The sequence below is a fragment of the Rattus norvegicus genome, chromosome 9, assembly GCF_021556685.1.
Source record: "Rattus norvegicus strain SHRSP/BbbUtx chromosome 9, alternate assembly SHRSP_T2T, whole genome shotgun sequence".
In the NCBI taxonomy this organism is placed as follows: Eukaryota; Metazoa; Chordata; class Mammalia; order Rodentia; family Muridae; genus Rattus; species Rattus norvegicus.
The window spans coordinates 6,893,906-6,908,167 of NC_141542.1; the positions used below are offsets into that span (position 1 = coordinate 6,893,906).

Sequence of the window (14,262 nt, forward strand, 5' to 3'; positions counted from 1 at the left end):
CCTCTCTCCTTCCTTCTCTACACCTCATCCTTGTCTATAACCATTGGGCAGCCAGGCAGAGGACAATGTTTCACAATGTTGCCAGCTACCGTCTGCCCAGAGTCTTTGCACTGAGGGCTCCCTCATCTCGTACCCTGGCTCTTGATGCAATGGACTCATTCTTAGGTTTCAGGAGGAAATATTATTTCCTCAAAAATCTTTTTCTGACAGCCATCTGACTAACTCAGATTGTCTAATACTTATCATAGCATTCTGCTTGTTTCCTTTGGGGAATGGGTCCTGCATCCTCCCTTTCTTCCTCCCTCCCCCATCTCTCTTCCCTCTCACTACCCCACACCCCGGACAGACGTGTACAGGCCACACATCAGGTGTCTGCTTCAGTCACTCTCCATTTCATTCTTTCTATTTTTTCTAGAAAATGAGAGAGAGAGAGAGAGAGAGAGAGAGAGAGAGAGAGAGAGAGAGAGAGAGAGAACATGATGCTTTAGATCTCCACCCGTAGCATCACACAGCTTCTGGCACTGTTAGCTAATTGGAAACTGGTAACAGGTCAGAGCTACACAGGCTCAGGAGCCCAGAGTCCCTGTTAGCCAAGTTTACTCTTCTCCTGACACTGCATGTGGGAACACGCCAACCTTCTACTAGACAGGCTTCTGCAGTCCTCTTGTCTGCAGCCATGGAAGGAGGATGTGACTGGGGCTCATGGGATATTTGCAAAATATCCAGAATAAAACCCCTCAAGGCAGAGGCTGGCTTCTATCTCCCTTCCAGAAGCCTCTGAGGACACTGTCCAGCACTTGTAGAGGACACTCAGTTAGCCTGGTATCAGCAGCCAAGGGACCAATAGGCTGTGAGAAGAGCATTTCACTTTTTGAAGACGGGTCTCCCTGGCCTGAGGCTCATCAGCTCAGCCGGCTGACTGGCCAGGGAGAAACTGTCTTCCTGTCTTGGCCTCCCTGGAGCTCTGATTGTCTATGCCGCACCAGGCTTTTTGTGTGGGCTCTGGGGACAGATTTGAGTACATGAGGGACAGTACTCCTCTGCACTCCGCAAATGCAGAGCCCTTATCTATCTCGGGCACTGTCAGTTCCTAGCATCTTGTCGACACCTACCTGTCTCCTGAGTGCTGGGATTAGAGACACGCCCCACCATGCCTGACTTCAAAGAATATTTTTGAATGACTATACACGTGCACAATTCTGTTCCTTGTGAGGTTGTGTGTTTGTGACCTTTCTATCACTGTGATAGTCACCATGACCCATGCACTGTACTTAAAGAAAGGCTTTTTGGCTTTATCCCTCCAAGATGGTGGCGAGAGCATGGTGGCAGAAGCAGGAAGCTGAGAGCAGAGACAGCAAGCTGGGGATGGCTCATGGCTCTGACCCCTCAGAGTCTACCCCAGCGACGTACTTCTTCCATGCAGACTGAGTCCCCTAAACCTACCCAAACAGTGCCACATCAGTCTGGGTGGGCATTTCACATTCAAAGCACTAGGTATGGGGAAGTCTTTGCCTGTTGCAGACAGAAAGAGCTGAATTGACTTGTCTAACCTCGTAAGATGGTGAATACTTGCAGTCTACATAGTGAGACTCTGCCTCAGAACCCCAAACAACCACCACCACTGCCCTCCCCACAAACTTCCACAAAAACAAACCAAGACCTTGCTAAGTGTGTGAGTTTCTTCTCCCTTAGCTATGACACAATACCTCACATTGATGAGCCGTCACTCCTGGTCTAGCGTGTAGAGTGGTTTTAGCATCAGAAAACAACAAGAACAGTTTATTATTTTTATTTATTAGTGCCAAGGAAGGGACTCGGGACTTTCATACAACGGGGAAGCACTCTCTCACCCTGTTTAAAATTCCCAGGTAACTCTATTTTAATGGGAGAGAGAAGGGTCTGAGGATCATGGATTGGTCCTGGGCTTGGAGACTTCAAGCTGTGCTCAGAAATTAGCATACCCATTTAATTGAATTCTTAGAGGGCTCGGGGCCCATTAGGCATGAAGATGGCAATCTTTAAAAAAAAATGGATTGCAATTTTATGCAGATGTGTGTTTTGCCGCATGGCTGTCTGTGCACCATGTGCATGTCTGGTGATTGCAGAGGCCAGAAGAAGGTGTCAAATCCCCTGGGACTGGAGGTTCAGCTGGTTGTGGGCTACCACGTAGGTGCTGGGAATTGAATCCAGGTCCCCTGCAAGAGCAGTTAGTTGATACTCTCCAGCCTGAAGGTGGCGTTTAAAACAAAAGTTTACTTTTGTGGCCCAAGGGGATTTTCCCAAGAAGACACAGATCAGTAAGCAGAGTAGTACAAACAGGTACAGATTGGTACTTGTAGAGGCAGAATGACATCCTTTATGTGATGGGTTCTGGGCACAGAGCCCAGAATCATCATGCTCAGTGGCAAGCACCCGGCCCCTCCGAGCCATCTAGTTTGTCTCCTTAGTTCCTCATGCAGGTTTTATTAGTTTTTATTTCCCCTGGGATTCCTTTCTGAGGTGCTTTGAATGTGAAATGCCCACCCAGACTGATGTGGCCCTGTTTGGGTAGGTTTAGGAGAAGCAGCCTGCATAGAAGAAGTACGTCGCTGGGGTAGACTCTGAGGGGTCAGAGCCATGAGCCATCCCCAGCTTTCTGTCTCTACTTTTAGCAACCAGCGTTCTTAACTGCTGGGCCATGTCTACAGCCCCAACAGATGAAATGCTTGAGTGATCAGGCTTATTCCTGTTCTGTCTATAAGAAATCTAATCTGGCACACACCTGTCATCCCAGAACTTGGGAGGTAGAAGCAGAAGAATCAAGAGTTCAAGATCAACCTCAGCTACATACAGAGTTCAAGACCAGCCTGGGCTCCATGAGACTGTCTAAAAAGAAATCTGATGTTTTTTATTTTTTACTTCAGTTCTGTCCAAAAGCCAGCCAGTCCCATCTCTCCCTACTTTTTCCTATTTTTTCTCAGTTTGGCTTTTTGTGAGACTTCATGAGAAGTCAAGCCACCTCTGAGCAAAAGAGACAAAACTGACCATGTATCTCTCAAAGGAAAGGGTTCTATAGCCAGGCATGGTGGCACATACCTGTCATTCTCGTACTCAGGAGGTAGTTGCAGGAGGATCAGCAGTTCAGGGTCATCCTTGGCCAAGTACACAGTGAGGTAGGGCCAGCCTTGGCTACAAGTAACCATGTCTCCAAAAAAATTGTTGTTCTAGACCTCTTAACTGAGAGGAATTTGGGCAAATGTCAAAGGAATGAATGAAGCGAGAGGCCATGTAGGAGTCTGCATCCTTTCCCAATAATTTGTGTTTATTTTTAAAATTTAAAATTTTTGTCTGTTTTTTGTTTTTTGAGACAGGGTCTCTCTGTGTAGCCCTGGCTGTCCTGGAACTCACTCTGTACATCAGGCTGGCATCAAACTTAGAGATCCACCTGGCTCTGCCACCGGAGTTCTGGGATTAAATAGGTGTGCCACAACCACCCAGCTGAAAATTTAATTTTAAAAATAGTTTAGATTTATTTACTGGCCCAATATCATTCATAATTTGTTGTTCTCTGAAGTAGGTTGACCTAATGATGCTTGTATTCTAGTGCTAATTTGGGTCCCCTAAAACTGTTGGCAAGAGAGGGTCTACATGTAAGACACTGAGGGAACCTGCCCCCAGATGGTTCTGATTGGTAAAGATGCCAGCAGCCAATACCTGGGGAGAAGAGACACAGGAGGGGTTTAGGTTTCCTGGGTTAGACACCAAGAGGAAGAAGGGAAGGAAGGTGAGTTGCCATGCCATAGGAGAGTGTGGAGGAGAGGAAGGAGAGAGCCATTATGGAAGAAGAGGTGCAGGAGGGAGGAGAAGAGCCACCATGTGAAAGGGCCAAGAGGACACGGCCCAGAGGGCTGCTCAGTTGGGTCAAGAGCAGCCAAGATGGAACCTAGAAAGTAGTAACTTGCAGTAGTTGGACGGAGGTAGACTCTAACAGCATGGAGGGTAGGCAGCCACCCAGCTACTGTGCTGCTTAAGGCTTACTAAAATGTAAGGCTGTGTGTGTCTTTCATTCGGGATCATAAATGGTCTATGGTGGGAAGGAACCCTGCTCTGGGATTTCAATACTTATACTATGGTTCTCATGGCACATATAAATTTGGAAAAACCTATTCCTACAAGCCTCAAAAACAGACCACAATGGAATTGTTAGGTTTGAATGATCAACATGGTGATTTGGTCCTGGAATCAGGTTGCCATAGTCCAGAGTATGAGCTAGCAAGATGGTTCAATGGGTAAAGGGTCTTATAGTCAAGCCCCCAAGGACCTGAGGAAAAGCCCAGAACCAACATGAAGGAAGTATAGAACGGATGCTCACAAGTTGTCTTCTGGCCACTACACATACATGTGTACGTACACCCACATAAATATCATAAAAATGTGTGGAGAAAGGACCAGGGCACTGGTGCTGCAGAGAGCTATGCTCTGAGTATAGCAACCATCATTTTTTTTTATTATGCTTACATCAGGCCATATTTTTTAAGGCTTTAACACTATTTATGTATGTGTATTGTGTGAGTACACGTGAGTTCAGTGCCTGCTGCGAACAAGGTGTTTGCTCCTCTGGAGCTGGTGTCACCCGAAATACATGCTGGGAAAGAGACTCAAGTCTTCTGCAAGAGCAGTCTACCCTCTGCCTCTGGGCCATCTCTCAGCCTCTCAAGGAGCCAGGTGTCATGGCGTATGCCTCGAATTCTAGCAATTAGGAGGCCAAGGCAGGGGGATCATGAACTCAAGACAGGTCTGTGTTACATGGACCCCTGTCAGAAAGCTGCTGATGGGGCTAGAGAGGTGGTTCAGAGCATTGGCTGTTCTCAAAGAGGACCTGGCTTCAAGTCCCAGCTCCAGAGGCTGTGATGCCCTATTCTGACCTCCATGGGCAGCAGGCCCACAAGCTGCACAGAGAGACATGAAGGCAAACACTCATCCACAAAAACACAAACAGTGGTTCCGTGGCTCTGCAGCAGCAGGGTCTGTGTTAATGCCTGTAGCCCGTTACCACCAAAGGCCGAGGGGATGTCCCTGGTTTGGGTTGCTGCTTGGGGCCATGTTGATGTCTAAGGGCTGTGTATAGCTGGCCTAATCACTCTTCTGAGCAGCATGGGAGACCAAGCAAAAGGGCACGAGGGCTTGAGAGCTGGCTCCTGCCCCTGGCTGGCTACAGCACTGGGCAGAGCAGTTCCTTCACACCACCTGAGCAGCACAGTAGAGCTGGCCTGGTGACATGGGCAGGGGAGAGCCAATCTGTCCCCTGGCCTGGAGAGTGCTAGAGAGCTGACATCTTAGCTACCACCCAGACCCAGGGCCAGGGCTTCGAGCTGGCACCCCAACATCTCCCCTATGGCTTGCTGGAGCATGTGAAGGGGCAGGTCCTGTAGATGCAAAGCTGCAGGGTCTCCATGACACAGGGCAACAAGAGGATATCCAAGAGGAATTCCAGAGAGGATTCGGTACTGACGGTGTAGCAGAAGCCAGGGTCCTCAAACCAGAGCAATGGCTCACGGCAGTGAACATTTGCAAGTGAAGCTGCTTGGGCTCACTGACTGACACACTGCAGCTTACACAATGAAAAAAATATATTTTTTGTCTTCTTTTGGTAAGGGTGGTTGCAAAGCAGAGGGCGGATAAGGAGGGACAGGGAGATGAGTGGGATTGGGGTGTGTGATGTGAAATTCACAAAGAATCAATTTAAAAAGTTTTAAAGAACACACTACTTACATAAAAAGAAAATACTAATGCTGACCAGGAGAGGTAGCTGAATACCTCCACTGACTTCCTCAGAGCAGGGCTTGTGTCACCAGCAAGTCAGGGAGAGCCGTGGGCTGTCCCAGCTCTTCTGCTGCTCACACAGAGATGTGGACATACCCTTAGATTGCCTAGAGTCTCATCATCCCACAGACAAAAATCCAGGAGGGTGAGTAAGGTGAGTGGTTAAGTTCTTTAGAGCATTACCAAGAGGTTTCACAGGAAGGGACAAGCTGAGGCTCCCTCACACTCCAGCCCAGGACCCCAACCTGGCTCACACTCCAGCCCAGGACCCCAGCCTGGCTCACACTCCAGCCCAGGACCCCAGCCTGGCTCACACTCTCAGCCTAGGACCCCAGTCCAGGGATGGTGGCATCTACACTCAGGAAGGGTCTTGTCTTTCAGACATATAGATATTAAAATAATGTTTAAAAAAGTTAGAATCTGAAGGGAGATGGAGGAAGCCTGCATCTGAAAGAGAGGGGAGGTGCAGTGTGGAATGAGAGGAGTGGAAACTGTGGTTGGGATGTATTATGTGTATGAGGTAAGAAAAATAGAGATGTGTTTCCAGTGACTCCATACCCAGTTGACAACGACAGTTAATCTGATACTTTTTCTTAATTTTTAATTTAAAAAAATTTTCAAGACAAAGATTCTCTGGCTGTCCTGGAACTCACAGAGATCCACCTACCTCTGCCTCCCAAGTGCTGGGATTAAAGATGTGTGCTATCAGGAGCGGGCGGGCACCCAAAATGGACGTCAGCACTAGGAAGTCTAGTCTGCCCTGACTCCCCAGAGCGACTCACAGCCCACGTCCGCCCTGGCGCAGGAACGTTGCCCAGCGTACTACCTGGCCTGCTGCGTAGGCCTCCCGGCGGCTCTCCCTGCCGCGCAGGCCTTCTTAGCCGCCACCCAAGTCCCACAGGACCCACCCCTAAGGCCCAAACTCCGCTCCTAGGTCCTAGGCTCCTCCCCTACGCCCCAGGATCCGCCCCTAAGGCCCTGGCGGACACCGCCCCTAAGCCTCAGGCTCAGCCCCTGTGGAACCCAAGACCCTAGGCCAGGGCTGGACCGAGGGTCAAGCGCTGGGCTGGTAAGGCTGCGTCTGAACAGCCCCCTTAACGCCGGCCACGCCCCTCGGCCAAGCTTCCGCCCCTGGGCGGGGCGTCCGAGCACCGGCTTGCACAGGCGGCCGGAAACCCTTAGCGGATTTAAGTGCGGGCCCCGCCCCTGACCCCGGGTTCCGCCTCTGATTCCCCAGGCTCCGTCCCTGGGCGGGACGTCCGAGCACCCGTTCGCACAGGCTGCCTTAAGCCCTTGGCGGACGTGAGTGCGGGCCCGGCCCCTGAGCCCTGGCTCCGCTCCTGAGCCCTAGGCTCCGTCCCTGGGCGGGGCGTCTGAGCACTGGCTCGCACAGGCGGACAGAAGCCCTTGGCGGATGTGAGTGCGGGCCCGGCCCCTGAACCCCAGGCTCCGTCCCTGGGCGGGGCGTCTGAGCACCCGCTTGCACAGGCGGCCGGAAGCCTTGGGCGGAAGTGAACGGGGAGACGATGGCGGTGCCGGTGGTTCAGGCCGTGCAGGCTGTCCATCTGGAGTCGGACGCCTTTCTGGTTTGTCTGAACCACGCCCTGAGTACGGAGAAAGAGGAGGTGATGGGTCTGTGCATCGGGGAGCTGAACGACGACGTAAGGAGTGAGTCCAAATTCGCACACGCCGGAAGTGACGTGTGCACGGTTCCGGAGAAGGTGGATTCGATCAGAGTCGTCCACATCCACTCGGTCATCATCCTGCGCCGTTCTGACAAGAGGAAGGACCGCGTGGAGATTTCCCCAGAGCAGCTGTCTGCAGCCTCGACTGAGGCGGAAAGGTTGGCGGAACTCACTGGCCGTCCCATGAGAGTCGTCGGCTGGTACCATTCGCACCCTCACATAACGGTGTGGCCTTCACACGTGGATGTTCGCACGCAAGCCATGTACCAAATGATGGACCAAGGCTTCGTGGGACTTATTTTCTCCTGTTTCATAGAAGACAAGAACACAAAGACCGGACGTGTCCTCTACACTTGCTTCCAATCCGTACAAGCCCAGAAAAGCTCAGACTATGAGAGAATCGAAATCCCCGTCCACGTCGTTCCCCACGTCACCATCGGGAAAGTTTGCCTGGAGTCCGCGGTGGAGCTGCCGAAGATCCTGTGTCAGGAGGAGCAGGACGCGTACAGGCGGATCCATAGCCTCACACATCTGGACTCGGTGACCAAGATCCACAATGGCTCGGTCTTCACCAAGAATCTGTGCAGCCAGATGTCGGCGGTGAGTGGGCCTCTGCTGCAGTGGTTAGAGGACAGATTGGAGCAAAACCAGCAGCATCTGCGGGAGCTGCAGCGGGAGAAGGAGGAGCTCATGGCGGAGCTGCGTTCGCTCGAATAAATCGAGGGAGCAGCAAAAAAAAATCCGGGCGGGGGGACGTGGAGTGAACGGAAATACCTCGAGTACAATTTATTAAACAAAAATCAATTTTGAAAAAGATAAAGTCGGAGGGCCTACATTAACATAACTTCAAGATTTATTATTGTAAAGCTACAGTGATCAAGATACGATGATATTTGCAGAAGAATCAATGCAACAGGGAAGAAAATCCGGAAATAAACCCAACAATAATGTGCTTAACTACGTTTGAAAAAGTACAAATGTGATTCAAAGAGGAAAAGACAGTCATTTATTTCAACAAATCAAACCTTCTCAAGCTAACAAAATATATACAATAAATAAATATGTAAAAGAGTCTCTGAATGTATCACGGATTTAAATCCAATATGGAAGACTTAGGGAAAAAAGTTATTCCAAAAAAGTTTTCAGGACTTAAGGACTTAACATTTTCAACTCCAAAGCACAATATCACAAGAAAACAAAGTAGAGAGATTGGACTTTGTTAAAATTAAAGCTGTTTATTCTGCAGAAAGATGAAGAGGAAACCGTCGGTGAAAAAGATGTGTCTGAAACTCGAAAGTAAATAGCACCAGTAGAAATGAAAAGAGACGTAAACATTGTCACTAAAAATGGTGAAAATAGCAAATCCTGTTGAGGGGGCAAATGAGATTCCTCACCAGTGACGGGAATGTAAAAATTCATCGACTGGGTAGAAAAGTTTGGAAATTTTTTTTAAGTTAAACATACACTTAGCATGACCCAGCCACCAAGCTGCACTGTCTTGGTACAAAAACTTTTACAAAATTTTTCTTGGTAGTTTTATCTGTGGAAGCTGCAAATCAGAAACAGCCCAGATTTTCTACAGTGAGTCCACAGCTAAAGAAACCGTTCTTATGGTGGAATATTACTGTGTAGGAAAAAGGAACATACCGCCTAATGGTTTTGTCACTGAACTACATCTCAGCCTGACTTAACTGGATTTGGAATCATGTAAATACAACGTGTACATGAAGGTGTTTTCAAAAAAGTTTTAAGTGGGGAGAGAAGACTGATCTTTAACGTAGGTGACACCATTCCATGGGGTAGGGCCCCAGACTGAATAAAAAGAAGGGAATGATCAGATCATCAGGTCTGTCAAACATGGAATATATGCCTTCAAATTGTGAGCCAAGATAAACCCTTCCTTACATAAGTTGCTTTTAGCAGGTCTTTTGTCAAAGAAATAAAAAAGTAAAAAAGCAGTGACAGTGACCTGTCATCTAAGATGGCTCTACCCATCAAAACTACCTTTTAAAATTGACAAAAATACGTATGCCAGTTCCAGTTTTCATGTGCTTAGCAGATTGATGTTCATTTTCTTTTGCTGGTGAAAAGTGGCTCCTTTAAAACAAATACCCTAAAGATAGTTGGATCTTGATTTTTAATCCAGCAAGCAAGTTTTCATTTCTTCATTGGTAAATCAGGTTTATTTGCATTTAAGATTATACATGGAAGATGATTACTTATTTTAACTACTTTGTTCATTGATTTTCTGGTTGACTGTTTATTGTTTTCTTTCTCTCCATTTGGGGTTTGCTTGTTTACTTAGACAGAAATCACCTGATCATTGCAAAATAGAAGACTTTTTAAAATTAAAAATAAAAAAAAAATCAATATTTATTTGTGATAAAAGTCATTCTTAAAGTTGGTCCCTTAAGGAAATCAAGTGGGCTTCTTGTATGTTTATGGACATCTCTTTCTTTAGGTTAGGTAAGTTTTCTTCTAATTTTGTTGAAGATGTTTACTGGCCCTTTAAGTTGTGTGTCTTTGCTCTCTTCTATACCTATCATCCTTAGGTTTGACCTTCTCATTGTGTCCTGCTTGACAATGTCATAGGTTCAAGAGTGTTAAAACTAGCACACTTAAATACTTAGAAATTAATGTTTACTGCTTGTTTTCAATCAGTTCATAAAAAACCCAGTTGGTAATGACGGGACATTCAATGTCACATCACACAGATGTTAGAAAAAAAATTTTTTTTTTTTTGGAGCTGGGGACCGAACCCAGGGCCTTGTGCTTGCTAGGCAAGCGCTCTACCACTGAGCTAAATCCCCAACCCAGAAATTAATAATTGAATAATCTTTCACTCGATTATGAAATGATAATTTAGCAGTCTCAGTAAAAGTTATATAGGACTTTATAGCAGTTTTCAATTTAATTATTGTACTGGCTGGTTTGGGGTGTCACCTTGACACAAGCAGGAGTTATGACAGAGAAAGTAGCTTCCCCTGAAGAAATGCCTCCATGAGACCCAGCTGTAAGGCATTTTCTCAACCTAGTGATCAAGGGTGGGAGGGCCCAGCCCATTGTGGGTGGTGCTGTCCCTGGCCTGGTAGTCTTGGGTTCTATAAAAGAGCAGGCTGAGCAAGCTGGGGGAAGCAAGCCAGTAAGTAACATCCCTCCATCAGCCTCTGCATCAGCTCCTGCTTCCTGACCTGCTTGAGTTCCAGTCCTGACTTCCTTTGGTGATGAACAGTAATGTGGAAGTTTAAGCTGAACAAACCCTTTCCTTACTCCCCCAGCCACCAAAAAAAGATGTGTGCTACCACACCTGGCTCTCAGGTGCTTCTTTATCGTAGCAGGTGACCCATACCAAAAAAACCCATCCTCTGTCTGATATCCCTCCCCTAGAGCCCTTGTGCATACTGGCTTATGTCTGTGTAGTTCCCCTTTGACCTGTGTCCACTTTGTTTTTGCTGAGACACCACTGTTTAAGAGCCTCTATCCAGAAGTAAGCTGGGCTCAGTAGAGAACACAGGAGAGACCTTACATCATATAGAGACTGGGTCCATGCTTTACAGGGCCAACAGGATGTGGGGATGGGTTAAATATGTCTGGTATACAAGTAATATGGGACAAGAAGAAATTGAGAGACACAAAGCCCAAGTGGAACTCAGAATGTTTCCCCCCAAATAGTTTCCTTGGTGTGCTGGGTAGGTGTTAACATCAACCTGACACAGGCTAGAGGCACTTGAGAAGAGACTCTATTGAGAAAATGCCTCATACAGGATGTGTATGTTTAGGTGGGCAATTATATCTTATCAATTGGATCAGAGGTTATTGTGTTGTGTGTTCTTTCATGTAGCAATTTAAGTTTAAGAGAGTGTGTGGTGGCCAGAGACACTGGGCTGCCACGGAGTTGGGATGTGTGTTTCTGGCAAGAGATCTACCAGGTATCTTGGGGCACTGTGGTGCCAGACCTAGTGGGGGATAAAAGACAGCCTTTTTTTTTTTTTTTTTTTTTTTTTTTATAATTTTGCAACAACAAATGGCGAGCCAACATGCTGGGCGAGAATCCACTAGTAATCCTAAGAGTTGAGAGAAAGTTTTAATTTCTAAGAGGAGGCCAGTGACATGTTGAGTCATGTGATGTTTCAAGTGCGGGGGGGGGGGGGTGGGGTGGGGTGGGGTGGGGGGGGGTGGGGGTAGGGGGGTGGGAGGGATTTAAACAAACAGAAACAGCCTGGGCTGGTGGCTGTAGGTCCCCTGCTGTGTGATAAGTAGTTACAACTCAGAGTTAGAGACAAAAGCTGTTTTTTAAAGAAAGTCTTTCAGGATACTCATATTCCTTCTAACATGGGCTCCACGGGAATTTTGGGTTGAAATCCTAGTCAGACAAGCTGCTTCTTAATGACAGGTATTGTTAAAAGGTGAATTAAATTTGTTTTTAAGAAGAGGGTACAGAGATTACCGGAATCACATGGGGATTTTCACCCACGGTTCAGAACTTAGATAGGGAAAATTAGTCACTGACTCCAGGTAGAGTATTGTGATATTTACAAGTTAAGTAAAGTAAGGTTAAGTAAAAATCTGTGGCTCCAGGTAAAGAGCTTAACAGATTGATATATTTTGGGCTAAAGTCCTGGTTTGATAAGTTGCTTATTGGAATTGATAGAAAGTGTTTAGTTTGTTTTATGAATTACCCTGCCATATGGTTTGTTGATGCCGGCTAGCGAGGGTTTGTGGTTTTGATATTTACCACAACAGGAGACTCAGATTCTCTTAACGTGGGCTCCACGGGAATTTTGGGTTCATTTCCTGATATGACAGAGTACAAAAGCCTACCAGGCTCATACACTATTGTTTGGCTTACTTCCTATTTTAAAATTGTTTAATCTTCGTAATGGGTGTGACTTTGAGTTTTATGGTTATATTATTACTCTGGGAGAGAGTACAAGATACAGCTTTTCTGGTTACAGACTAAGGAGCACAGTATTCTGGGAAAAAAAGGTTTGTTTTTGTGTTTTTAAAAAGTGTGATTATGGGGTTGGGGATTTAACTCAGTGGTAGAGTGCTTGTCTAGCAAGTGCAAGGCCCTGGGTTCGGTCCCCAGCTCCAAAAAAAGAAAAAGAAAAGAAAAGAAAAAAAAAAGTGTGATTACGCCCTGGAAACCTCACTGAGTCATATTGATCAGATTTGAGAGAGGGAGACCGCCTGAAAAACTAGATTCAAGAGAATCAAACAAAAAGAGATTTCGATTCTAAACTTTTGTCTTGAGAGTTGTATTTTGCAGTGTGTCTGCTTGGATTCCTGGTCTCAAGGACTTTCAGCTGGGTCTGAAAGACCCCCAGACTTGGGGAGACTCTCGCTCCAGTCACGGGTTGAGGTACCCCCAGGAAACACGAGAAGCCGGTCTTGATGTAATCAACAAGAGGCAGTTTTATTTACGAGATCTCGGGCTGACACGTATCTCACACAGGAGATTGAGTCAAGCCCCGAGCCTCTCTAGGCAGGAGCTTATATAGGGAAAACCAGGGGTTTCGTGTGAATACACATAATTGGCTAATACAAAGGGTGCACAGTTACTTTTGGCACGGAGTTACATCAACAAAGCATACGTGTAATCTAGCATCTCAGCAATGTGGGCAGGGCAACTCATCTCACTGCAGCAGGGGGATGACCCATCCTCAGGGAGTGAAGGAAGGGGAGGGGGTGGCTCCAGATGGCCAGTGTCCTTGGGAGTTGATAGTCGGGCCAGTGAGCCCTATCTCAAATTCTCTCAGGCATGTCTGGACTTTGTTCATGACTAACTTTTAGAAATTTTAACCCTTCAGGTCCAGTCAGGACACATCTGGCTACAGCATTTGCTTTACTCTTCCTATCTCTTACCCCTAAGGATATCTCAACGACCATGTACAACTTGAAGTTATAGAAGAGTCATCGCTCCCATTCCCTGGACTTTTGGGGGGCTGAAAGCGGTTATTCTAAGGTTGTTTTATGAGAAATCTAGAAATGGTTGTAATTTAATAGGGAGGATTAGCTAGATTGAGTTGTACAGTCATAATCTCATTTGGTAGCTAAACAAATCATATTTTTGCTTTGGTATAGAATTTATTTGTTAAAATAGTTTAAAAGTATAAGGTTGAGAGCCAGTCCTTCTATTGATGCCATTACAAACTTCTGAGCTGATTATACATGTGGGTTGAGGGCCAAATAGCAAATTCATGGCTCTAAGTTTAACTGTTGGAGTGCTTTCAAGATAATATATTAAGATAGTTAACAGACAACAGTCTAGATTGCCTTACATGGATAGGTGGTTTTCAAAAACTTCAGAAATCCACAAAATATGAGATTTAAAGTTGTTTATCTTTTGTTAAGACACCTGCTCCTAACAGTTCCCCTTTGGCAGATTTAATGAAGAAATTGAGCATCTCTGCCTCTAGGTGAGGCAATCCTTTGTGGCTAGGCGGCCACTGGACAAAACTGCCTGTTTCACCTGCAGACTAATACTGTCCAAAAGGGATACCTTATGCAGATTGATAATTTTGCCAAGCCAGAATTATCAGCCCTTCAAGATTTCTGCATTTCAAGAGTCTGTCAGTTGATTTTGGGCCAGAAGCTGAAGACTTGAGCTCACATGTTGTCTACAGAGGACTGTGCTAGTGGAGATTTGTCTCTACAACCTCTCAGTTCTGGAAGTCGTGTTAAACTTCCTATGTTTATAGATAATTGGTCATTCTCAGATTTCTGACAGGGTTGAAGACTGACAATAGTCTCATAGCCTATCAGGCTGTTTAAC

The 14,262-nt window shown here is 46.5% G+C and overlaps 1 protein-coding gene across 1 annotated transcript; it reads left to right on the forward strand.

Annotated features, from left to right (window-relative positions):
• Positions 1 to 7,071: 7,071 nt before the first annotated feature.
• Brcc3 (BRCA1/BRCA2-containing complex subunit 3) lies at positions 7,072 to 11,298 on the forward strand. Its single transcript, NM_001127300.2, is given in 1 exon segment — positions 7,072 to 11,298. A coding segment is annotated over 1 exon segment (876 nt). The 5' UTR covers positions 7,072 to 7,328; the 3' UTR covers positions 8,205 to 11,298.
• Positions 11,299 to 14,262: the final 2,964 nt, after the last annotated feature.